This window comes from Myxocyprinus asiaticus, chromosome 9 (assembly GCF_019703515.2).
Source record: "Myxocyprinus asiaticus isolate MX2 ecotype Aquarium Trade chromosome 9, UBuf_Myxa_2, whole genome shotgun sequence".
Lineage (NCBI taxonomy): Eukaryota > Metazoa > Chordata > Actinopteri > Cypriniformes > Catostomidae > Myxocyprinus > Myxocyprinus asiaticus.
The window spans coordinates 29,450,359-29,476,246 of NC_059352.1; the positions used below are offsets into that span (position 1 = coordinate 29,450,359).

Consider the following 25,888-nt stretch of genomic DNA (forward strand, 5'->3'; position numbering starts at 1 on the left):
TTACATTTTTCTGTACAGTTTATTTTTATTTAGACCTAACTTTGTGTTAATCTTCGCTTTCAAATGGATTATTCCAGCTGTAACAATGATGATTGGCCTACAGGACTTTATTAGCAGAATAACATGGGATATGCATGCATTTTCCATCCATGGGTACACTTAACAAAAAAACAAAAAAAATCATTTGGCCTGCATAAGGTGGTGACGTTTAGTCCAGACTGCAAGTTCTATATGTGAAGCTTAGGAACATTTAGAATTTGTTGATGTGTTTAATAGACAATGTCTTGGTGTTCTGGAGATATATCATTTGTTACTTATTTTTTATTATGCAAACAAATGTTTTTTTTTTTAATGTTGGCAAATCAGTAGCAAAATGGTTACTATGTGGCTCCTGTGGAAAAGCAGTTGTATCGCAAATTCATGGACATTTGTAATTTGATAGTGACTCCAACAAATGAACTAGTACTTGTTGCAATGAAGCTTGGTACCTTCAACCATAAGAACTACACATAGGCGCTTGCTTTAGTGTTGCCACCCCTCATAGTCTGCATGCCACCCCCTTGCCACCCCATAAAAACATTTCTAGATCTGCCCCTGGCACAAAGCTTGGCACACTTTTCTATCCTACTTTTTTCTTATTACCTCACCAAGATAGCGTGGGCCAAGTTTCTGAATACCGAATAGGTATAACTGATGTGTAAATGTGGCCATACGTACTGTATGTTAATGTATTTTACACAGAAATTTCCAACTCAGTTCCAATAGATTGTCTTTTTGGACAATCTATTGGACAATGATTGAATATTTTAGTTATATGAAAGTCCCAAAGTAGTAAAACTGTGAGAACTCTCACCTTCTGGACCATTCTCTCTTTTAGCTCTTTCTCTCTGTTTTCTCTTCTTTTTTTCTCGTGGTCGCTCTCTTCTTGAAAGCTTTTGTTCTTGTAAACATTGCTTAATGCATCCACCTCTCTATTTTGCAACTCCAGTAGTTTCTATAGTTGAAACAATGACAAACATTACTATAAAATACAATAAAATATTGATTGATTTATTTTACATCAAAAACATCAAAGCACAAAAACAAAACAAAACATTATAACCTACTAATAATTGCACTGAAACATAACATGTAGCTTCCAAAACCAGAGGATCTATCTCCATCTATTGGTGACAGTTTAAAAGGTTAATTTTGAACTCTTGTATGCTCACAGCCTCTATGGATGTGTTCTTGCTTGCCATATCTTTAGATTCCTGGAAAAAGAGCTGTCTCAGCTCCCCAATTTCCTGCTGAAAATTTCTTCTCTCCTCCTCTTTCCATCTGTCCAGAGCTTCTTTCTCTGACTGTTCTCTTCTTAGCTGCTTCTCTTGCTCCTGACACAAAAAGGTTTATTAGATGTATTTTCTCCAGGCTTTTTGAATACAATTATTTGTGGTACTTGAACTGGTTATTTAATGACTTAAAAACTAAAATAATCAAATATAAATAACTTGCATTTAAAATTCTCCACCCTGTTAGGTGTGGATATTACAAGGATCCAAACTCATGAGAGATCAAAAATAAATAAAAAAAAGGTGAGACATTCATAGCAGGTGTTCCAGGGGTATATTTTCAGTGATTTATTTGATGTATTTAAAGCTTTAAGTTGTTAAGATAAAAGTACCCATTTCAATTGATTTTAATAAGTAATTAAAAGTAAGTACAAATTAAAAGTTTTACCAAACAATTTCGACAAATTAGTTCCAAAAAAGCTGACATTAGCTGAAAAGGTGAGTAGTTTGGATCCCTGATACTAACCAATACTGTCAAATGTGTGAAGTCCAACACTGTCTAATTCTTGCAAAACTGCATTACTACATACCTGCAATAATGATGGAAATGTTCAATAGCTTTTTAGTAGCCATTAATTCTACATAGACGAGGTATGTGCCAAAAGATTTTTTATTTTTTTTTGCTGACAAGCCTATAATTGGCTGTTTAATAGCAGGTTCCATTGTGACAACTTAACTCATATTGGGCATGTTGTCACAAAAGGTCAACGTAATTTTTCTGGGCAATAACAGTGAAAATTTTCAGTAGTGTAGTATATTAGGTGCAGAAGAGCGAACAGTTGCTATGCAAAATTACTTGAATCCAAGAAAACCCAACCTTTTAACCCTGAAATTCCTCAAAGCCATAAAACTAAGAGACTGCCAAAATAGCACCCTAAAGTCTGGTATGGCCCAGCTAAATGAGATGAACCACATCTGGCCAATAAAACGAACAAAGGAGACTTGTCTAAGATCACATGCCCGAAAACACTCATGTTAATAATTATTTAAATGACTATCGTCATTGTTCAAGACACAGAGATTGAACAGACTTACTGGTTCTGAACTGTTGAACTTCTCTTTAGCAGGACAAACTAATGCTCATAACTTCAAATGTACAAATGAACTTTCCAAGTGTATACAAGTGTATCTCGGGATATCTCATCTTCATTTAGGAACTATGACACAATCGCAAAACTTACTTTACTGTAATTTTATCCTACACATAATCTGCCAAAGTGCCTAGAACTCTTGTTCAAGGTTTTACCTGATAATATACCCTGACAATCATGTTTCTCATAACGTGTAATGTATTATCCATGTTGTCATACCAATGAATTAACCCTCAGGGGTTGACTGATGCGCCGGTGCGTCCAGCTGGATTTTTTCCTCATAACAGCTGAAACAACTTAAAATACTCCGTCATTTTGGGCATACAGATAAATGTAAAACATCATTAGAGAATATAAAGGGAATATAAATCTACTTTTATTTGTGTACACTCACAATAACAACAAAACCTTGTGCTTTTGTAAAATATAATGTGATCATACCCACCAGCAGAGCACGCTATTCATACGGTAATGTGCTGAGACAATCAATGCAAATGGTAAATGCCCCAACAATGCCTTAAAAAACATCAAGTTCATCATCAGATTCATTCACTTTTCTGCGCGTTTGGAAGATGGCACGCTACACAGGTGAGGAAGCTCCTGGATAGTGACGAAGAATTCACATTTTCCTCAGAAGAAGAGCAGGAATCCGACGAGGAACGTTTGCATTTTGAAGAGCGACTTGATCCAGCCGAGGATACAATTTCAGATGAGTAAGTCATTTAGTTTTACTTACATATTAGTTGACATGCTATTTTATATAAACATGGACAGATTTTACTAGTTGGACTATTTCCAGACTTGCCAGCCAGAATTCAGAGTATTGAAATTTGAAATATGTCCTAATAGGCAAGTTTTAGTTACATTTAAATGTTGTTTTGGCTAAAGCAGGTATTTAAATTGTATGCTGTATGATATAAATATGATATGTAATATGATATAAAAATAATATGAATGTTTAGATTATATTGTAACTAGTGTTTATGCTGCCTCATTATCATCAATGAAGCTTGTGCTTGCAAATAACGGTTCAGGTGTAAATGTGTAAAATGTGCTGTAAATATGCCCATATTAGAAAATCAGCATATTAGAATGATTTCTGAAGGATCACGAGACACTGAAGACTGCAGTAATGATACTGAAAATTCAGTTTTGATCACAGGAATAAATTGCATTTTACAATATATTCAAATAGAAACAGTTATTTTTAATTGTAAAAATATTTCACAATATCGCTGTTTTTGCTGTATTGTGGATCAAATAAATGCAGCCTTGGTGAGCAGAAGAGACTTCTTTTAAAAACATTAAAAAATCTTACAGATCTAAAACTTTTAAATGGTAGTGTAGGTCTAAAGTTTTTAAGTAAAGTCTTTATGTAAAGAAAATGCATAGTCAGATTACTTCTTTTAACTTAAACTTGATTTTGTGAATAAGCTACAAACAATACATTCAATCATTAAGTCTCCTCACATCACATTCATTCTCTCTCAGGGGAGGGGTCTTTGTCTCCTCAGGTGTGAATCACATCAATATTCATGATCATCCACGCCTCCTCGCATATGGCCTTTCTAACACTAAAAGTGTCTTACAAAAGTTAAATGACTATATTGTTTTGTATGAATGAGTGATCAGGATGGTTTTCATATCATTTTTGTAGCAAAAACTCTAGGCTACAAGATCCAGTTTTTCAAAAGTCTTGTGAACAAATGTTTAGTATGTGTTATATGGCCTTATTTCAGTGACTTAAAATTTTTGTTTTTTCAAAAACCACGCATAAATGTTATTTTCTCAAAAATACAAAGATGTACACACATGTTGTTCACATATTATTGTAGCCCAGTTTGTGCTGAATACAGTGTTATCAGACTTTAGCCATTAATATGTTTTTAAGCAACTGAAAAAAGCACAAATGTCAAGGCATGTTAAAACTTCTCCATGGCCCAAAACACCCTCAGACCCCAGAGGGTTAACCATTATGATTTTTAATCAGGTATTTTCATGTTTTGTTACTTGCATGTTGAATATTCATGAAAGTATGTCATATTTAGTATGTAAATGCTTGCTTATTTACGTAGAGAATGTTGATGTTAACGAATATCATGTCTCTTGCACCATTTTCAAGATACATGAATAAACATTGCCTTATTCTGAGCGGGAAACAGGAGTCTTCACAAATAAAGGCTCATCAATCATCAATCAGAAGGAGGGAAAGAAATTACCATGTGACTCTAAAAAGCTGCCTTTGATTTGCTTAGAGCCTCTTTGGGGTGTGAACAAACAAAATGGGTTAAAAGACCAGCCTGGACAACCCCCTCGAGCTTTTCTCTTGCTCTGCACTCTCTTGCTTCTTCACTTCCTCTTCAGCACCTCATCCTCCGTGCTCTGGCCCCCGTGGCTTGCAGCCTCACCCCGGCGCCCCTCAAGTTCCGTGCAAAGTAGAAGTCCAGGAAGGCTCGGAGTAAAGCTCAGAGGAAGCCCTTCTCTTCTCTGCGCTACAACACACACACGTGACGGGAGTCGCAAGTCCTCATGCGGAAGGCCTCGCTTCAAAGCCCCGCCTCATCATCCCAGCAACAGACATCCATGATCTTAACAGAGGTCCAAAACATCGACGGAACAACCAGAACTGTCTACAAAGAGCCAAAAAACCAAGCAATGCAAGGAAACGCAAGTACATCTCCAGACTTTGCTGAAAGTGCTGGTGGTCTCTTTAATATAATTCGAGTCACCTGATTGCAAATCGAGTTAGATTGAATTAAGTATCGAATGGTTCTCAAGGCATTGTCTACAGACTCCATAAGTTCATTTTCTCTGTATAGATCATTTCCATTCAAGCTACTCTGTTCACTTTACTCACCAACCTGTTTCATGTTTGTATATGTTAGATTAGTTTTATGTTTAGATTAGCAATAAAGTCTTGTTTGTATTCAAAGTTAATTTGACTGTGGTATATTTTGATAAATAATCCCGTCACTTGATTTTTCAAAGATCTTTGCATCTAAGCTATACTTAAAATATTTGTGATATTATTTTCAATAAGTCAAGAGAATAATATTATTCCAATAAGTGAATTAATCATAATTCCCTTATTAAAGCTTATTCCTTACAATAGAAATTGTGAGCAGATACAACAAGCCGTTGTATTATGATTTTAATGGTGGAGAATTTTATTCAGACAAATAATCAAATTATTTGTCATTTATCCTTCTTATAATGGTTATCGAAAGCAACTAATTCCATTATGAAATTCCTAAATTATGACATAGACATGCGGACAGTTTAATTTAATTCCTAACACACATTCTGTACCCTACATAATGATGGAGGTACACGGGCACTTTAATCCATACCATGTACATTTACATTAACCAAAATTCGTACAATAGCTTTTTTAGTAGCTAAGACTTCTGTATAGACAAGATATGTGCTTATACAGAGATTGACTTTTAAAAATAAAATCTACCTTGGAAAAATATTTACTGATGTACAAAGTGTGACAGCTAGCCTCTATATAGCTAGCCCCTTGGTATCCCCTAAATAGAAACATACTCTTCTTTTTATTTTATAGTAGTGCAGTAATTCAAATTCCAAGACACGTGATTTAAACAAAAGAAACAGTATTTTCTAGACCACTGATATGACTGTCTTCATTTCATGTGAGTGCACATGATTTGAATCATATTTGTCAAAAGTGTTCTTCAATCTTTATTTGTAAAACTATTTTAATGAGGAAAAAATTACAGTGTCCCTTTAATCTTAATCAGAAACTTCAATACTAAGAGCTAAAGCCTACTATCTGCCAATAAACAATAAAATATGGGACAATGTTTACCAAGTACAGTATCAAACAATAGAAACAGAGGAGTTACTTAAGAGGTTCTGTCCAGTATGAACTATATGTGGTGCTGGACATTGATTCAAACACAAACATACCTGCTGTTGCCTCAAACTGTCCATTTCTCTCTCTGCCTGTAGCTGCATCTGCATCACTCTTAGTCTCTCTTTCAGCTCTTCTATCCCATCCTCCATCTGTTCTACCTGCCTCTTCTTCTGCCTCTCTAAAACAAAAACACACACAATACACAATCTGCCAAATTTAAATGCATAAAATACAGAGGCAGTGATTGAGTTTCATAAAAAAATCTTTTCCACCAATCATACATTTCTGATCATTGAAATGTATAGTGTTAATATAGTGTTATCTGAAATGTATGCAACTTTGAAGATTGAAGACATTCAAAAGGCACTACCTGCATCTGTGACCTCAGGATGTCGTCGCTGAACATGTGCTTGTAAGTAGGAGTAATTAACAAATGATTTTTCACAGAAATGGCACTGATAAGGAAAATATCAAAAGATTATTCAAAAAATGTTTTATGACAAATAAAGGTAATCAAGCTTTGGTAACCACAAAATCACTCAGTATATGCTCGTTTGTCATTTGTATAAAGGTTATAAAAGAAAACCACCTTGTGAAAATTATTAGAGCTGGCCTGCAGGAGGAGCTGTTGAGTGGCGATCAACTTCTTTTTTTGCCGCATCTCCACCTTGGTTTCCTGCAGTTTTTTCTCTAGTTCTACTCGTTGTTCTCCCTCTCGCTGGGCCTGAGAGAGCATCCCCTGCAGACGCTCCTCCAGTCCTGACAGCTGAGAGCCCAGGAAATCTTGACAGTGGAGCAGGAACTCTGTGCTCAGCTGGGACATTCGGAGCAGTTTGATCAAAGAAGGATCAGCAGGCCCACGGCAGTTCGGACAACACTCACCCACCACATCACAGAACGTTACGGTTGTAATGAAATCCTGAAGCACACCGACATCTATTTCCCGTGCAACCCGGTCCACATCAAGGGTAGCAAGACGCCTCCAGTCTACAGACTCAGAGCGTGAGCGAAAGAGCTGAGGGTGGGGTGCTGGGATCCAGGAAGGTGTGTTGGACAGAGTGGAATAGGGCTCACCGGGAAAGAGCTGACCAAGCATGGTGAAAGGTTTGGGATGGACAAATGAATGGATATGTTGATTCCTATAAAGAGGCTGAATGGGGAGAGACAGGGAAAACAGAAAGTACAATTACAAACACACGCACAGCCACAAACCCTCTTTTGTTCATTAGGTTGTTTTTTTTTAAGTGAAGGAAATGCAATTCCCACTACTTTATTTTTATTTTTTATCTAAAGCACTCTTGTTAAGCCACACAAACTGTTGTTATGTTTGAGTAATGTATAAGGTGTGTACAAAGCATTTGTGTAAGCTTATTGGTTCACTGTATTCTTCTCAATATACATCAGAGGCGTTGCGAGGGGGAGGCTTCGGGGGCTTAAGACCCTGATTGTTTTTTTGTTTTTTTGAAGATTCACTCGTTTCACTTCACAAAATAAAATATGTTTTATGACTTTGTTTGCACATGTAGTCCATCTGCCTAATGAAAAGCAATGGGCACTGGCAGTGTTAGATTACTGCATGCACCTTCATTTAGTTCACTGCAGAAATGACTGTAGCCCTCACATTTATATCCATCTTTTGAACACTACCTGTTCTGCCAGTAGGTGGGACTGTTGTCACTCAGGTTTCAACAAACCAATATTGTTTCAAAGAACTGGTGATGAGGTAACATGCATGTGTAACCAGGTACTATCCACTCACTGTTCAACAAAATTGAGATCTTATTTCTAACTTCTATAATTAAAGGAATAGTTCACCCAAAAATGAAAATTTGCTGATAATTTACTCACCCTCAGGCCATCCAAGATGTATATGACATTCTTTATTCATCAGAACAGGATTTATGATTTTTAAGAAAGTATCCCAGGTTTTTAGTTTCACCCAATGCAAGTGAATGGATTTTGGACCACTTTTTGACGGTCCAAAAAGTACACTTAGTCAGCATCAAAGTAATCCACACGACTCCCACTGATCAAGTAATGTTTTCTGAAGTGAATCAATACGTTTGTGTGAAAAACTAATCGCTAATTAAAACTTTATTAATGTAAAAAAAAAAAATCGCTTCCTGTAAACACTGAATGCCTCACGTCACTGTCGTGTGACGTCATCACATTGGTGCGTTCACGTGAGAATTCAGAGGTTTCGCTCTATTTACCACAGAGGAATGTACTTCACGCGAGAGTTAGGTCAATTCAAACAGCTACAGAGAGCTGGCGGAAGCCAGTTTTAATTAGCGATTTGTTTTTCACACAAACATATCGATTAACTTCAGAAGACATTACTTAATCGACTAGAGTCATGTGGATTACTTTGATGCTGCCTAAATATGCTTTTTAGACCATCAAACATTGGTGTCCATTCACTTGCATTGGATGAAGCTAAAAACCTGGGATACTGTGGAGCGGGACGTGGTCATGTGTCTGTCAGTGGGGAGAGAGAAAGCGGTAAGAGCTTTCACCTGGTGATTATTGATACTAAACACATGTGTTTAATTTCAGTGACGGCGGAGACGGGCTTGAAAAGGCTGGCGAAACGCCAGAGAGGCAGAGAGAGTCCAAACCAGACACACACCCTGAAGCTGTACGATGCAAAGCATTTATTTAGTACTTTAAGTTTGTTCTGACTAAGTGAAGCTGTGTCTGCAAAGTGAAAAGATTTGCTGAAAAGCACCTTTTTGAGTTAAACTGGGACAATAAAATCACACTTACGTGGACTGCAACCCCGGCTCCCGCTTCCTTCTTACTAAAACCTGCTAAACTGGTGCCGAAACCCGGGAACTGGGAAGAAGACTTGCCACCATGGACACCTCACCACTGGGCAAAGTCATCCGTGCCATGGCTAGCATCCAGGAGACGCACCACCAAGCCCTTCTCGCCCAGGAGCGGCGTTTCCAGGAGCTCCTCCAAGAGCAGGCCGAGGATCGGCAGGCCTTACAGAGCTGGTAAGCTCCAGGCGGGTCCTCCGCCACGGCCTCGGAAGCAGTGATGAAGCCACACCTGCTGCTCTCAAAGGCTCTCATGGGGCCCCAGGACGATCTGGAGGCAAACCCAATGGGCCCTCTACCTGCTGCCGCTGCTTTCGGGGGAGGCCCAGCTCGCGGTGCAGCAACTACCAGAGGTCCGCCTGGACTACATGAAGCTGAAGACCGCTGTCCTGCAACAGGTTGGCCGCACCCCAGAACAGCACCGCCAGCGGTTCCGCTCCCTCACCCTGAGCAATGCCGGCCGCCCGTTCGTGTTTGCCCAGTAGCTCCGTGATGCCTGCCGAAAATGGGTGCTAGCCGAGGAAGGGCGCAGCATGGAGGACTTCATCGAGCTGATGGTGCTGGAGCAGCTGACCGTTAGCCTGCCTCTAAGAACCGCAGAATGGGTCCAGTGCCATCCCCCTCTTTTCCCTCCCTCTCGCCCTATACCTGCTCCCCAGAAACAGGGAGTGTTTTCACCCAAACCGGCGCCCCGCCTCCACGGGCTGCACTATGCGCCAGCCCCCTCCCCTACCCCTCTCTGTCGCCCTTCCCAGGATGCTGTCTCCACTGCCACGAGTGCAGCCGGGGAGCCTGGGCTGGTCTGTTGGAGTTGCGGGGAGCCAGGACACATCCAAGACTGGTGTCCAGTAATGGAGGTGGGGGCGTGGATCTGGGTCCCCGACAAGCCACAGACTGCCCCCGATTGAGCTGGGACGTACCGCATGCGTGCTGTAATAAAAATAAATAAAAAAGCTTACCTTACACTTCACAGCAGATGCACTGGAGGACAGATTATATATTATCAAACATATAATATGGTTTTTAGATTTTTTTTATAATGATTGATTATGATAAATAAGATGCAACCGTGAGTGCGCTTGCCAGCTATGTGCGCTGCCATATTGTTTACACTGCAATGCAGCATGGGATTCTGAATTCGTGATTGAAGCATAGAAGGTTCTAAAAACCTAGCCCTTCCACTTTCCCAGAACCGGAAGTGGTTAGAATGAGTGACGGATGGAATGGGAGAAGGCTTGAGTGGATTGACTAGTTTGTATATTCTTTGTCTGACGTCAGAAAGTGCGCTCCAACTGTAACAGCTTTAAACTTTTATTTAGTGATTGTTTGAATGTTTGTAACATATAAAAATAAAATATTGGGAGTATTTGAGCAGCTGGTTCATTATGACAATCACTTCAGTCCCTCTTTTGCTAGTAAACAGCAGCACAAATACAGATCACACTGGTTTGATCATACGCATCTGAGCCCAGCCTAGTGTAATCACACCGGTTTGATCATACGTGTGAAAGGGTTAATAATTGTTCAGTTTACAATGTGACCTAGTAAGTTTATAGTTTGAACTTTTACATTATTTGGGGGAAATTTATTAACGTTATTCAATGAAATACGGTATAAATGTATATATAAATGCATGTACATTGTAACGGAACCCTGTTCTTACAGTTTAAAGAGCTAGATATTAAATAATATATTGGATAATATCAGGCAGCTTGGTAACACCAGTTACAGTAATGTTACTTAACTAATGATGGGCAGATCAGTTGTTCCTACTTGAGCTCAGCAAGCTAGATAGCTAACTTGTTCATGAAGTAATAGTTAAATCAGAGATTATTTGGCTAGCTTGCTGCACCTCAGTTAATTAACCACTTTGCCCAAATTAATATACTTATAGCCTTGTAGTACTTAGAGCAGCTAATTAGAGCAGTGTTTCCCAAACTGGGGTATGCGCAGACCTGGGGGTATGTGAGGTGACAATGGGGATATGCAAACAAAATACTGAGATTTACTGTTTTATCAGTCTAAAATAACATTCATACTGAATTCATGTATTTCTCACTGGCAAAAAATAATTTTGTGCGCCCTCTGGTGTAGAAATACCAAAATGGTTGTGTCATAAAGGCTAGATAAATATCATGCAATAAAATAATCCTATCTTTTGCAGTAAAAAAAAAAAAAAACCAGAGTGACTATTTGCGCTATAGGTGTAAACAGCACCTGCCACCCAGCACGGCTATTTGCACACAAATAGTCTGAAGGAAACACAGAAATTAAAGACAAACTGCACCCTCAACTGTTGCTGTAATGGTATAGTGTTAAGACAGTATGGATGTGCTTTTTCCATGCGGAAGACCCAGGTTTGATTCCCCTTTTTGTCCCACTTTATCCCATACTGTTTCCTGTCTACACTCCTCACATTTCCTTTAATAATACTTATAATAATAATAAATACAATTAATATAAATGTTGATTTCCTCACAGTGATCTGGTCATGGTGAACAATGGGGAGTTGAGAGAAAGGTTTTGTTCGGGTAAAATTAACCATTATTTTACTAAAGTAATGTTGTAGTAACCTTGCTTTTTGACAGAAGCCATAGTTTTAATGTAATTAACTATGGTGTTACTACAATAATATGGTGTTAATATAGTAACCATGTTTAATTTTGTGGTAAATATTATTTTACTACAAAATACCATAACGATACTATGGTTACTATGGTAAAACCATGGTTAATTTGTGAGGGAAGGTTAGGGATAGGTTTAGGGGTAGAGGTTGGTGTAGGCTGGGTGTCTGTGAGACACCAAATAAACACATTGCAGTGATGCCACTATACTGTATGTTAGTATTTAATTAGGGGTGTAAATAGTCTCTGCCACTACTTGCATTTTCACTATACATTTCCCTTTAACACTATTTGCACTTAGTGCAAAGAACATACTTTTTGTTACTATATACACTTAATGCAAATATCCTGTGCTTTAAAAAAATGCATCTACTCATGCGTTGTGAGTGCGCAACATACATGATGCAAGTATCTTTTTTGCCAGCCCAGCACACTGCTAGGTGACGTAGCTAAATGATAGCTAGTAAAACGGATACTATGCTGACTAGCACATGTCAGTGGTCCACGATTTTAGTTCATTTGTTTTTAAATCGCAGTTTGAAACGTAATTTGCATATAATGTGAGATGCATAGGGAGTTTTGATTGTGATGGTGTAAGTTCATAAGTTTTTATGGCAGGTGTCACTGCACAGATGCAGCCAAATAATTTTCAACATTCACTCAGTAATTTTCACTCACATTTGCTCGCACCCTAAAGCCCTGTTTTTCATTGTCAGCAAGGTTAAACTCATTTCCTGAAAAAAAAAAAAAAATCATGCAACAGTCTCAAATATTACACCTTGAGCTGTCTGCGCAATTGCGCAGATACTTTCCCATAATGCTTGAAGCAGTCCAGCAATGCTGTACCTGCAATGATGTGCAATTCATGACACAGTACTGGCAGCTATTTTACGTACCAGCAGCTCTTATAAATTGCGGGTACTATGTCCTATAATCTATGTTTTGGAGAGGGGGTACACAAAAGGATGTTGAATGTTTGGAGGGGTTTGCCACTTTAAAATGTTTGTGAACCACTGGCTTAGAGTATGTAGGCTGACATCTGAAATATTAAAAATCATATTTTAAGATGTGAAGACATGCAGAAAATAACAAAATGTTTCAAAAAACATTGCCAATCAGCAGGAGACAGGAAGCTCAAGAGGTCTGACATGACCCAAGACAGACCAGTAAATTAATTTATGCATGCAGTTGTTTTTTATTTCAGCATTTTTTTTGTATTTTTTATTAACAAGTGAATAGTCATCCATACAATGTAAATACATTAGAGTTTGTCTTTAACCTCCATGCCATTTAAACAAATAAATATTATTTCAGTCAGATCAAGCATCAGTTATTTGGTCAGCAAGGGTCAGCATTCAGAAGGCACTTCACTGGCAGCAGCACTAATTCAGTAATCTAATTCAGTGGCTCTCAAACAGTACCTTGGGAGGTGGGCTGGTGTGCCATGGAATTTGTCCTTACAACCTAAATAACCTTTTTCAATTATTCAGTTAAATTTGTGGTACAAATTTTTTATATTTTAAAATATTTTGCCACAGATATAATTTTAAAAATGAAACTAAGCAAAGAAAATTAAGTAGGCCTAATCGAATTACCTAAATAGCCTAAAATGAAAAAGCTGTAACTTCCTCCCTCTCGCTCTCTCTTTGCTCCCATGGCAACGCGATATTGCTTACCGTGTGCTTTTCAAGTAAACAGTATTGGTAGCAGCTAGTGAGCAAGCTAACTAGGCTTAGCTGGTAAGTCAAGCACCATAGATAGTAACCTAGGCCTAACAGCAGGACAAAGAAGCAACCCCTCCACTTTGAACACTGTGCAGATTTTGCTCCCAAAATGTGATTTAAAAGATCTTTTCACTCAGAAAGAACCTGATGCTGTCATTGGTGGCTGATTTCTGATTTCAGTAGATAAAGAGGTGAATGTAGTGACTTTTACAACAAATTTGCGGAGATTCTCAAGGCGAGATGCATGGAATATGTGTAAAAAACCACAGTAACAGTAAACAGTAGGATAACCTATTTATTTATTTATTTTTATTTTCTACCCTTTTCTCCCCAATTTGGAATGCCCAATTCCCAATACGCCCAATAAGTCCTCATGGTGGCGTAGTGACTCGCCTCAATCCGGGTGGCGGAGGATGAATCTCAATTGCCTCCACGTCTGAGATCTTATCACATGGCTTGTAGAGCTCGTTACCGCAGAGACATAGCGTGTGTGCAGGCTTCACACTATTCTCCACGGCATCCACGCACAACTCACCACACGCCCCACCAAGAGCGAGAACCACATTATAGGAGGTTATCCCATGTGACTCTAACCTCCCTAGCAACTGGGCCAATTTGGTTGCTTAAGAGACCTGGCTGGAGTCACTCAGCATGCCCTGGATTCTAACTTGCGACTCCAGGGGTGGTAGTCAGCGTCAATACTTAATGAGCTACCTAGGCCCCCTGGATAACATATTTATTAAAAATATCTATAAAGGACTATAGGTCATAGCAGTTGCATAGCATTATTTCTGGTTAGTCTGATATGTGGGTATTTTTTGGTGAACTAAATTGACTGCTGTGAAGGATTAGATTGTTAAATTGTGCGTTTTAAATTTTGACTCCCTACAAAACTGTACTGCAAAAGGCTCTGGACTGATCTGGGCCCCGTTTCCCAATAACGATTGATCATAGTTGTTAAGAGCAATTTTATGAACGTTCGTTATTTTTTACTAGCATTCCCAAAACTGCACTTAACATAAACGCTTGGAGAGGACACGCTTTAAGTGCTATTTAAAAGAGTTGCTGTCCATGTGTGAGGTGCTGAAACGTAACCGTATTCACCTTACTCAGCCCCGCCCCTTTTCAGCACTCCGTTCTTCCGAATTTTGTCATCTAACTTCCTGTTTGTATTGAAGCTACTGAGAAGAGTCGATCAAAATGGATTACGTCTAGGAGCACAGAAAGTATTTTTCATCAAGAGATGATGGTGTGAGTGTACATAATGACATTATCCAAAATCTCAAAGACTCATTTTAAATTAAGTTCTGCAATTATTCCTAATCAAAATGAATATTTCAGGCTTATTTTTTTCTTTAATATTTTCTTTACTTGTGTGATTGCTTAAAGCCAAGAAAGAGGGTAATAACCAATATAGATATCAAGAGTACTGGCAATCATAATTATGTTTGTTCAAAATGTAATAAATGCAAAATGTTGAAGGTATTCACTACCATTTATTACACATTTTAACATATTTCAAAATTAATTACAGGGATTTTGGTCCTCTGGGTGCCCTTATCTCTTCCAACCCTAGCAACACCCTACAGCACATAAGCTCTATTTGAGGATTAGAAGGCAGACAAGAATTTAAAGTAAAAGAGTCATTCTCTATGACAACAACTGTCTGTTCTCAATGGCCAAATGGCGACTCTTTCAGAAGCTCTGTTGGCACGGTTTTTGTTTTGTTTTTAGGTCTAATACTGTACAGTTTTTTATTAAAACTTCAGCAAAAAGCGCATGCCTTCCGAATTGTAAAGAATAAAATGTTTGTGAAAGAAAGGCATCCATTCTTTTATGTTCTATGCACTAGATAAACAATGATACCTTTATACGTTATCATTGACTAGAAGAATGTCAGCTAAAAGAGCACATAACAAATCATACAGACCTATTAATTATTAATTCAGAGTCCTGTATATAAGATAATCATAACATGTACATAATTTTTACTAACAGTTCATTAAAAAACACACACACACACACACACACTGTTTACCTGAAAATGCATTTGGCAAGGGATCATCTTGTTTTATGTCATAGCGTCTGAGTCTGATGCCTCTGAGTTTACATATCAACAGTCTCTCTGCAGTTTGAACTGTATTGTTCCTCAAACTAAACCGCCCACAGTACTGGTTAATAGTATTTCACTCCCCCTGTTTCTAAACAACCAAAGCCACGCCTGTAATTAACTGATTTAACTGACTGCATGATCTCAATAGTTTACCAGACTACATGCAATAAAGTGGAAAAAGGGTTATCAATTTGCTCATGGTTGAATGGTCGGAAATTTTCAGATGGATGGATGGATGGATGGACCCCCGAAATGTCAGCATTCTCTCTTATTAAAGTTGCAGTCAGTCATTTTTTTACACATCCTAAGGAAATGAATTGTTATTTTGATATATATATATAATCACATGAGAAGAATAAAAAAGCTGTTTTATTCTACATGGTCATGTTAGAATCACATGACCAGCCAAATACCTGCTTTATCTCAGTAATCGCCCTGTTACTGGACACTTTCACTCTTGGATTAAATTAATCATGGCTGAATGTGAATAGTGAATTTCTACAATAACAACAATAACGGAAAAGTATTCTGTCCAAGTCCAGGATAAAATAAATAAATAAATAAAAATACTGACTGCACCTTTAACATTAGGAATTCAGTGATCGATCATAATCATGGATTTCATGAGAAACATTCTATTTGAGTTTCAAAGTGTGTTACTGTAAAAACAAAAACACAAACCGTTCTGTGTATCAGGCCAGATTAAAAAGTAAAAAGCGTTTTTCCATCAGTTTTACCTTATGTAAACAGTTATTTTTGTGATCAACGCGAAAGAGACAGGATATGCTGTAACACTGTCGCTCTCAACCGAGTACACAAAAGTTGAGTCCGCCCTTCGATAATGTTTCTGTAGAGATTTCAGACGCTTACCTCAGTTTCAAGATTCAAGTTAAAAGAAGAAAACCGGAACAATACATGATGTCAGTTTGAAAGTAAAAAGTGAAGGTAAAGAGTGAAGGAAGAGGTTACTGTAACAGCTGGCGACTGTTGCTGATAGGCGGGGCTAATAGGAAAGCACAACCTGTTGCCATGGAGACCACTGACTCATTACCTCAGGTGCTAAAGCTGAGGATATGTACAGAAGAGATGTACAGTTTTCAGAAATTGCAGTTGTAACGCCCTTTAACAAAAATGCATGGATTTTAAACAAACTGTTGAAAACAAAGTGTTTGGTTCGGCTATATTTGACATTTGACACTTGTTTCATTTTGAAGAGAAAGTGGTGGGGGAGATGACAGATTATTTTTAAGCCTGGATTGATCATTAAATGAGAAGTTGCCTACTTCCACTCCACTACAATGAGAATATTCACCATACAAAATTCCCTCTAATGCATCTTGTCAATGCATAGACATTAGTTGTGATGAAGAATTATTTATATATTAAAAGAAAAAGAAAAAATCTTCAAAATATCACAATAGCCAGTTTTATTTATTTGTTTTAGAATAGAAGGGATGTGCGTTTTTTAGGAAATTCACACATTTTCTTGTGCATAATATTTCTTTGTTGGTGGCTTTACTTCTGTGTTTGTATGTTAGTGTAACTAGCTGAAAGATGTTTAAACTAAGATCTTACGTTTGTATTATTGTTGTTGTTGTTGTTGTTGTTATTATTATTATTCATCTATTTAACGCAAAATGTTTTTAGTATAGTATATCGCTGCCATTCAGCGACCGTTTTGTATCAGATAAACTACAACCACAATTAAAATGATCTATTTATCCAAAATATGCAATAATAAAACTCTTGCTCACTTTCTGTGCTGCCACGTAAACATGCAAATGAACACAAGATGGAGCCACTGTATAAGACATATGCGGGATTGTTGCAGTAAATCCAGTATTTGCAATGTGTAAACACTGGTTCACCCAACCAGGACATACTGTATATTCCCAGAAAGTAATTTAATTAATATCGACCTCAGAAAAAAACAGTGCTTACCATATTCCACTACTGTATTCATGTTTTATTGGCTATTTAATTATTTTTTTTTTTTTAAACAGTAAAACAATTAAGAAAAACAACCATATAATCATTACATACAAATGTGTATTTAAAAGCAATAGAAATAGATTTATCAGCTTTTAAAAAACAGGAGGGAATGCTTCTGTGACAAGCCTTCCTCCTTGAAAACCATAAACAAAACTTGGTTAAAGAAGATTCAACCCAGACAATATGTAAAAAGTATAAAAATGATTATTGCAAACTTAAATCTCATTGCTAGTTTTAATGCACTTAATGGCTATCCATGTTTATGCATTTACAAAATTGTCAGGTTCAGCCTGTGTCATATTCAAGGGATAATTCATTCAGAAATTAAAATTATGACATCATTTACTTGCGCTCATGTTGTTCCAAACAAGTATGACTTACTTTCTTCTGTAGAACACCAAAGGAGCTGTATGGTGGGGGTGCAATGAAAGTGAATGGTGACTGAGATTAACATTCTGCCAAACATCTTATTTATCATATTTACTGACACTTTATCCTTTTCTTTTTAATTATTCTTATTTTATTTTTTGGATTTTGTCCCCTTTTTCTCCCAATTTGGAATGCCCAATTCCCAGTGTACTTTTTAAGTCCTCGTGGTTGTGTAGTGATTCGCCTCAATCCGGGTGGCAGAGGATGAATCCCAGTTGCCTCCGCGTCTGAGACCATCAACCCACGCATCTTATCATGTGGCTTGTTGAGCGCGTTGCCACGGAGACATAGCGCGTGTGGAGACTTCGCACCATCCACCGCGGCATCCACGCTCAACTCACCATGCGCCCCACCGAGAACTAACCACATTATTGTGACCACGAGGAGGTTACCCATGTAACTCTACCCTCCCTAGCAACCGGGCCAATTTGGTTGCTTAGAAGAACTGACTGGAGTCACTCAGCACGTCCTGGGATTCGAACTAGTGAACTTTAACCACTGAGCTACCCAGGCCCCATTCACCCTTTATCCTTAATCCGTTTGTGTTCCATGGAGAAAAGAGAGACTCATATGGGTTTTGAACAACATTAGGGTAAATAAATTATGACAGAATTTTCAGTGAACTATGCCTTTTACAATTTTTCATATTGTTTGTCCTATGCAGAATCAGATCATTGTTACAGTATATGAAATCATTTCAATGTTTCATTTTAAGGACTTTATTGTTTACATTTGTAAACTGTGTTGGGTCACCACTTGGTCTAATGTAAAATCTAGGTCCTGAAGCAAAACCAGCTGAGAACCACTGATTTTGGTCTTCTAAATTTGCTTGGTCTGAAAAAGTCAGCTGGTGGATTTCTGTACATTTTACAGATTTTCTTAATGGGATGTTTAAATTCCATTCATGCTCTGTGGCTGACTGCCTCTGCCATTTCTGGGGAGCAAGTTCATCCTTCACTGTCTGATTAATGAGGTGCGTGACTCACCTCAAGTGGATGGGTGTAAGAGACTCTCTCCACAGCTCTGTTCTATCTCCTATAACAGTATAACTGTCAGGACTTGTAGCTCCTTTACACTACAACCCATCAGATTGGGTTTTTATTATCTATTATAACCACAGAAGGGAGCATATATGGGGGAGAGCTAGTTGCCACAGTACTGTTCACTGTAACTGTCTAAATTGTTGCTGAAAAGCAATTACATTGCCTATGATACATTTTAAATACAAATATATTCTGAAAGATGTTTTTTTTTTTTTTTTTTTAACTTAAGATAGTAATTTATATTGTGAACTAAGGTATTATTTTCAAATCTGTACCACAGGTTTCCATTGTGATAAGCTACCTACATAGTGTGTGACAACATGCCCTCATATTAGGCTCAGTATCACAGAATGTAAACATTTGTTAAATGAACTGTGTTAAATTAATCTCTTTTTCCATGGGCAACACACACACACACACACACACACACACACACACACACATATTTTTATATCATTGTGGGGACTCTCCATAGACTTCCATGCATTTTATGGATTTTATACAGATCTTACGATAATTTCTATCCCCTAACCCTACCCCTAAACCTAACCCTCACAGAAACCTTTTTGCATTTTTACATTTTCAAAAAAACATCATTTAATATGTTTCATAAACCATTTCCCTCATGGGGACCACTGGCTGGGCCCCTCAAGGTAGGTGATCTCAGGTTTTACTATCCTTGTGGGGACATATGGTCCCCACAATGTAGTATAAACATGTACACACACATACACACACACAATCGGTTTATACTAGATGTTTATGAACTTCCAAGGCTGATGTTACTGTGATGTACTGTTAGAGAATCAACAAGTAAAATCTACTCCACATTTCCCACAGGATCTCTCTAAGTTATGTAAACCACTTTTAATAGGAAAAGGCCACAACGAACTTTAGAAGTCTCTTTTTTCCTCTGACATTAATAAATTCACATTAAGGCCAACGCATTTATAATTAATTGCTAGTTTTGAGAAATAGTACAAGATGTTAATTGATGTTTGGGCATGATTCATTGTTAATTAGCTGCTAACATGGGTATGCTCACTAACTTAACAAATGCCTTAATGTTGATTAGTGCTGTAATTGTTTAGGGCTGCCTCCCTCATGCCTTAATTTTACCCCTCTTTCCACCTGAATTCAAGACTTCTTCAATTAATGCTTGCCACATTTCTAAAATTTGCTGCAGACATGCAATTTCCCAGAGTGAATAAAGGACAATGTGAAGAGAATGTTAAAATTAAGTGCAACTGAAAATGAATACTGTATGTCCAGACCATGCTATTAGTAAGTCAAATATAGAAGCTAACCAATACAACAGGGCTGTGCTGATCACAAAATAATGTGGTCCTGCATTTTGTCATAACTGGGTCTTTATGATGTCATAATGGGGTCTTCACAATCTTATAATTGTGCCTCTATGATGTTATAATGGGGCCTCTATGATGTCATAATGGGGTCTGTATGGTGTCATAATGGAGTCTTTATGATGACATAATGTGGTCTCCATGATGTCATACTGGGGTTTCTTTGACGTCATTATGGTGAATTTATGATGTCATAATTAGGCTGCTATGCTGTCAAGGGGGTCTTTAAAATGTCATGATGGTGCCTCTGAGATGCCACAATGGCTTCATTATGATGTCATATTGGGGCTTCTATGATGCCATAATTATTGATCTATGATGTCATAATTGTGCCCCTTTGAAGTCATAATGTAATCTATATGTCATAATTGTACCTCTATGATATCATAATTGTGTCTTTATGATGTCATAATGGGGCTTATATGATGCCATTATGGTGGATCTATGATGTCATATATGTGCCTTTTTGATGTCATAATGCAGTCTTTATGGAATAATGGTATGCTATGATGTCATATTTGGATCTTTATGATGTCATAATGGTGGTTCTATGATGTCATAATTGGGTGTATATTATGCAGGGGTGGATCTACTGGGGTGGCATGGGTTGGCAAATGCAACCCTAAGAAAAAGCATTGCCACCCCATCTGCTACCCCAGCATAAGTATCCAAATGTATTAAATATAAATGTAAATATATTATCATTGATTTTGACATTGTGTAGGGTTTATTCATGTCAAACTGCCTAAACTCTCACCGAACGCACAAATGACTACAGACCCATAGCGTGATTGATTACAGCAGCAACCAATCCCATGATTGTTTACAGCAGTAGACATTGACCAATTGCCTACCTACTATGGCAGAGTGTGTACAGTGTTTGGGCTCTTGAGGGTTGATGAGCTTCTTTCCTCAACAACAATGACCACATTGACAAATACATGGAAAAAAAGAAGTAAAAAAATTATTTCTGTTGTTTCCAAGTATTTACAGAATGATTATTAGATACATCGCTCTCAGTTATGGGTTGAGACAGATGAGACGTGTCCACCACTTTTTGAAATAGCTGTCGTCAGGTATGTGTATAATCCAGATGAAACATCTCCAGTTCTTGAGTAGGAGTTTCTATTTCATCTGTGTGTGTTTTAACTGGCAATCCAGCGCTGGAATGTGTTATTTTGAATGTTATGATAAATGTTTGTTGCGGCTGTTATCAGTGTTGTTTAGCATCAGCAGTTCTGCCGCAACTCACGCTCTTTTCTGTGTCCCCCACTGTGATGGCCTTCTCGGCCATATTGTTTGTGTGTATGTAGTGTGCGTGTGTGTGTGTGTGTGTGTTGTCTTTTTCTCTTTCTCTCCCTCTCTCTTAATCATTCTCAGGGGTGCGGTAACCAGGTAAGCTGATTGTTGACAGGGTGCACTTATGCGCAGTGTGTTCCCTCCCTATATAAACTGTGTGTGGCTGGGTTGTGCTGTGGGTGAGGGTTGTTCGTGAGCTGTGTCATCTCTTTCAAGGGCGCTCAGGTGCATGTTGACTTTTTTTTTTTTTTTTTTTGGGTTCCTGCTGCTGGAGCAGAGAGTTTGTGGTTGTTGCTGTATGAATTTGGAGTTTGCTGTTTTTTCATATACAGAACTGTCAATAAATGCGTCTGTGTTTCCACTACTCTCATCTCCCTGAATCTGTTGTTGCATTTTTAATGTGTAACACCCATCCACTGACGTACAGATGCAATCTTGTTTTATTGAAATAAAAAGTTATATTTGGGCGAATTTGAATCCAAAACTTCTAAAAACTAAAGGCAAAAAGTTACCACTAGATCAATCAGTCATGTTCTTAATCAAAGTGCTGATTTATGTATTCATCTACTGACTAACAATATCCCAAGACTGATACTGGCAGATGTAGAAATGAAATTATTTGGGTGCTTGAATCGGTCATTAAGAATAACTGTTGATCAAAACAGGTAATTTAAAAGAATATTTAACTGTGCATAACATATTCATGAGTTTTGCAGCACTGTCCCCCATATTACAATTTTCTGTAGAGTTTATTTTTATTTAAACCTAACTTTGTGTTAATCTTCGCTATCAAATGGATTATTCCAGCTGTTACAAAGATGATTGGCCTTCAGGACTTTATTAGCAGAATAACATGGGATATGCATGCACTTTCCATCCATGGGTAGTCTAGTCCAGAGTGCTGGTTCTAAATGTCAAGCTAAGGAATATTTAGAATTTATTGACACATTTAAATAGACAATGTCTTGTCAATGTGCTCTGGGGATATACATTTTGTTACTTACTTTTTATTATGCAAAAAAAAATAAAATAAATAAATAATAATAATAATAATCATAATAATAATTATAATTAATGTTGGCAAATCAGTAGCAAAGTGCTTACTATGTGGTTCCTGTGGAAAAGCAGTTGTATCGCAAATTCATGAATATTTGTAATTTGCTAGTGACTCCAATATATGAACTAGTACTTATTGCAATGAAGCTTGGTACCTTAATCCGTAAGAACTACACACTGGCACTTGCTTTGGCGTTGCCACCCCTCATAGTCCGTATGCCACCCCTTTGCCACCCCATAAAAATAAAAAAAATTCTAGATCCATAATGGTGCTATTTTATGTGGCAGATGCCCCTCTATAATGCCACAATGGGGTCTTTATGATGTCATCCTACCAAACTGAGTGGGGAAATAGTAATTTTGTAGTTTAAATGAGATAACGTCTTCTAAAGCTGAAGTATGTATTTTCTGCAACACTAGCGCCACCGAACAGAATTGCGAAAATAAACAATGTTTTCAAAACAGCTTTCTGAATACGCCCCTCGTCTGCAGTTGTTTAAACAGTCAGATAGTCCCGGACCAAATTTACATCATTAGATGAGTAATGTTTCTGGGGTGGGTCTAAGTGGGTTAATCCAAAACAAGCACAGGAATTTGTATAGTGCCACAGAGACACAGTGTTTACAGTTTTGGAGAAAGTTAGCCTATGAATGGCTTGTATATGAATGGCTTGTAAAAAATGTTTAAATAGCATCCAATAATTCAAGATTTCGGAAGCAGTATTTATCAGAGCTGAGCACCGAGGAAAGGTATATTGATTTTTTTGGAAATAGTGGGGCTGGATAATGAGAGGTTCAAAGAGCTACATGCTTTTCATAGTTGGAGATTGTTTCACACAGTAAATAAGTAATGGTCACAAAACTGTGCTTCTTTCAACAGAGCTGAATAAGTCCTAAAAGAAGCCAAATGGAAACAATCTATACACATCTTCTGCTTGTGTCATTGGAAAGTCTGGCAATTGAAGAAATGTGACAAACATCTCTTTTGTGTTTATAGTTCAGTTTTCTTGAAAAAAAATCTGTTTAACTGTCTGCAAGTCACTTTTAAGTGTCAGATTTTGTGATAAAGTGGATATTTTTTTCTGAAATGTTTATTCTTGACATTATATATATATATATATATATATATATATATATATATATATATATATATATATATATATATAGTATACATCATATACTGCAGAAATAGTAAGAGTAGTATGTTAGTATGCTGTTTCAAACATAGAAATTGTGTATAGAACTGTTTATAAAAGCAATATTACACTCACAATCGTGCTGTTGAACTGAATATCAGCATGGCTGTTATTACCTGTGGCACTTGGCCTGTAGCTGATGTTCTCTTGCTGCCTTCTGATGTCTGTCTAATTGTGTAAAAACCTTTGACTCTACCATTAATGTGGTCATGCAGGCAGAAGGCAGACAAATATGATGATACATCTCTGCACCAGCTATGTGATGAAGGATCAAATTAGTTATTTTAAGCACCAGCAAAATCCACCTGATTTGATATGTAGTAATTTCATGCACAGTTGGGTTCCATCACCCCTCAATGTTCAGTGTGTTGGGAAAACTTAAAGGTGTTAGAAGCCATTGGCACATCAGGGGGGTGTAACTTGTCTTAAAGCTAGTCTAGTACATGATGTACATCTGCAATGAAGTTTTCATTCAATCAGCAATTTTTCAAGATGGGGCTTAGGCACATCTACACATACAGAAATTTCCATTGTGGATATTGCACGTTTGGAGTAGACAGAAATATGGAGATAGAATTGTTTCATATTAACCTACAAATGGAAAGAGGTTTAAAAAAGGAAAGTTGGTTCACAAATAAAGAGAATGAGATTTACAAATATATGTTAGGAGTTTCACAAAAATAAAGTGAATTCACAAATAAATAAAATGAGATCTGCAAATAAAATATTTTTTACAAATATATTTGTAATATAGCGGGTTATGCGGTCAGCAAGGAGCCCCTCCTCCCCTCGCAGTTGTCAGCCGTTCCTCCGCTTTCAGGCAGCCGGGCTCCTCCGTTCCCCGGCGGATGGGCGCGGATCCTCCGATTTCGGTGGATGGTAGTGGCGAGGACTCTACTACGGTGCATCACTCCTCCTTCCCGGGTTGCAGCACCAGTGTAACAAAGTAAAAGGGAAAGGAGGAGGTGAGAACCGGCTTGACAATATAAATAATAGTTTAATGATTAACTTAAACAAAAAGACAAACACATGCCGGGCAGCTGACCATAGTTCTCTCTCGAGTTACAGCCTCAGGTCGCCTTTATCCCTCTCGGGCTTGATCAGCCTGATTAGGGGCCGGGCGTGTAGAATCACGGCCCAGCCCAGCCCTACGCCCTGCCACAATATTTTTAACTCACAAACACAACTCTGTCCAGCATTCATTTGTGAATCGCGCGCATTTATTTGTGGATCGCTTCCCATGAATTTGCGGATCGCTACACGCATTTGTCCATTTTGAAACAAATCTAGCATCAAGACATGCACATAAATCTACAAATAGGTGGACTCCACCCATCGTCTACTCAAGCCAGTCAGATAACGGCCACATTACTCGGACCAACCGTAGCACGTTCTATCTTCAACCAGTCACGCTTCGTTTTACTATCAGGGTGGGACCAGAGTCACAGCGCTCTCATGAGCATGGAATCAAGCACATATAGATAAGCTCCAAGGCCGTAAACTCTAAGAAAAGGATGCCATCAGAGGAATACTGTGATTTAAGGTTTGTATAATTTTATCTCGGTTATAAACATGTGTAGTGTCTTGTTAAATGTCGACTGCTGAAAACTGCCCATTTGTAGAGTGTCCTGATCATTAGCTTTATAGCTAACCTGTCTGACTGTATGAGTCTGCTATTTTAATTTTAACCAAGGTTCTTGACTGAAATGTGTCGTCAAGACCTTTACTCTTAATGTTACATGGCAGATCCAAACAGACACTCTACTAGACACTACAAAAGATCAGTAGTACAGATAGTGTCTTTATAAAACATTAATAATATTAGATGATCTTAGGAGCACAAACCATAAGTTAATATCCTATATTACACAGTGTACACAATCTGCTATACCAATAATTTGGTTTCACATTATGTTAATGTATTT

The 25,888-nt window shown here is 37.8% G+C and overlaps 1 protein-coding gene across 2 annotated transcripts in view; it reads right to left on the reverse strand.

Annotated features, from left to right (window-relative positions):
- The window catches only part of dzip1l (DAZ interacting zinc finger protein 1-like), a 39,676-nt gene extending 23,089 nt beyond the window's left edge, over positions 1 to 16,587 (reverse strand). Inside the window, exons 1-6 of one of the 2 annotated variants that reach the window (XM_051707495.1) lie at positions 16,456 to 16,587; positions 6,892 to 7,452; positions 6,673 to 6,757; positions 6,356 to 6,480; positions 1,212 to 1,373; positions 854 to 994 (exon numbers count right to left, since the gene is read on the reverse strand). In XM_051707495.1, coding sequence (XP_051563455.1) covers positions 854 to 994; positions 1,212 to 1,373; positions 6,356 to 6,480; positions 6,673 to 6,757; positions 6,892 to 7,398 — 1,020 coding nt within the window. In that variant the 5' untranslated portion in view covers positions 7,399 to 7,452; positions 16,456 to 16,587. Of the gene's footprint in view, positions 1 to 853; positions 995 to 1,211; positions 1,374 to 6,355; positions 6,481 to 6,672; positions 6,758 to 6,891; positions 7,453 to 15,510; positions 15,614 to 16,455 lie in introns of those variants that run through there. The other variant, XM_051707494.1, reaches the window with a different exon arrangement.
- Positions 16,588 to 25,888: the final 9,301 nt, after the last annotated feature.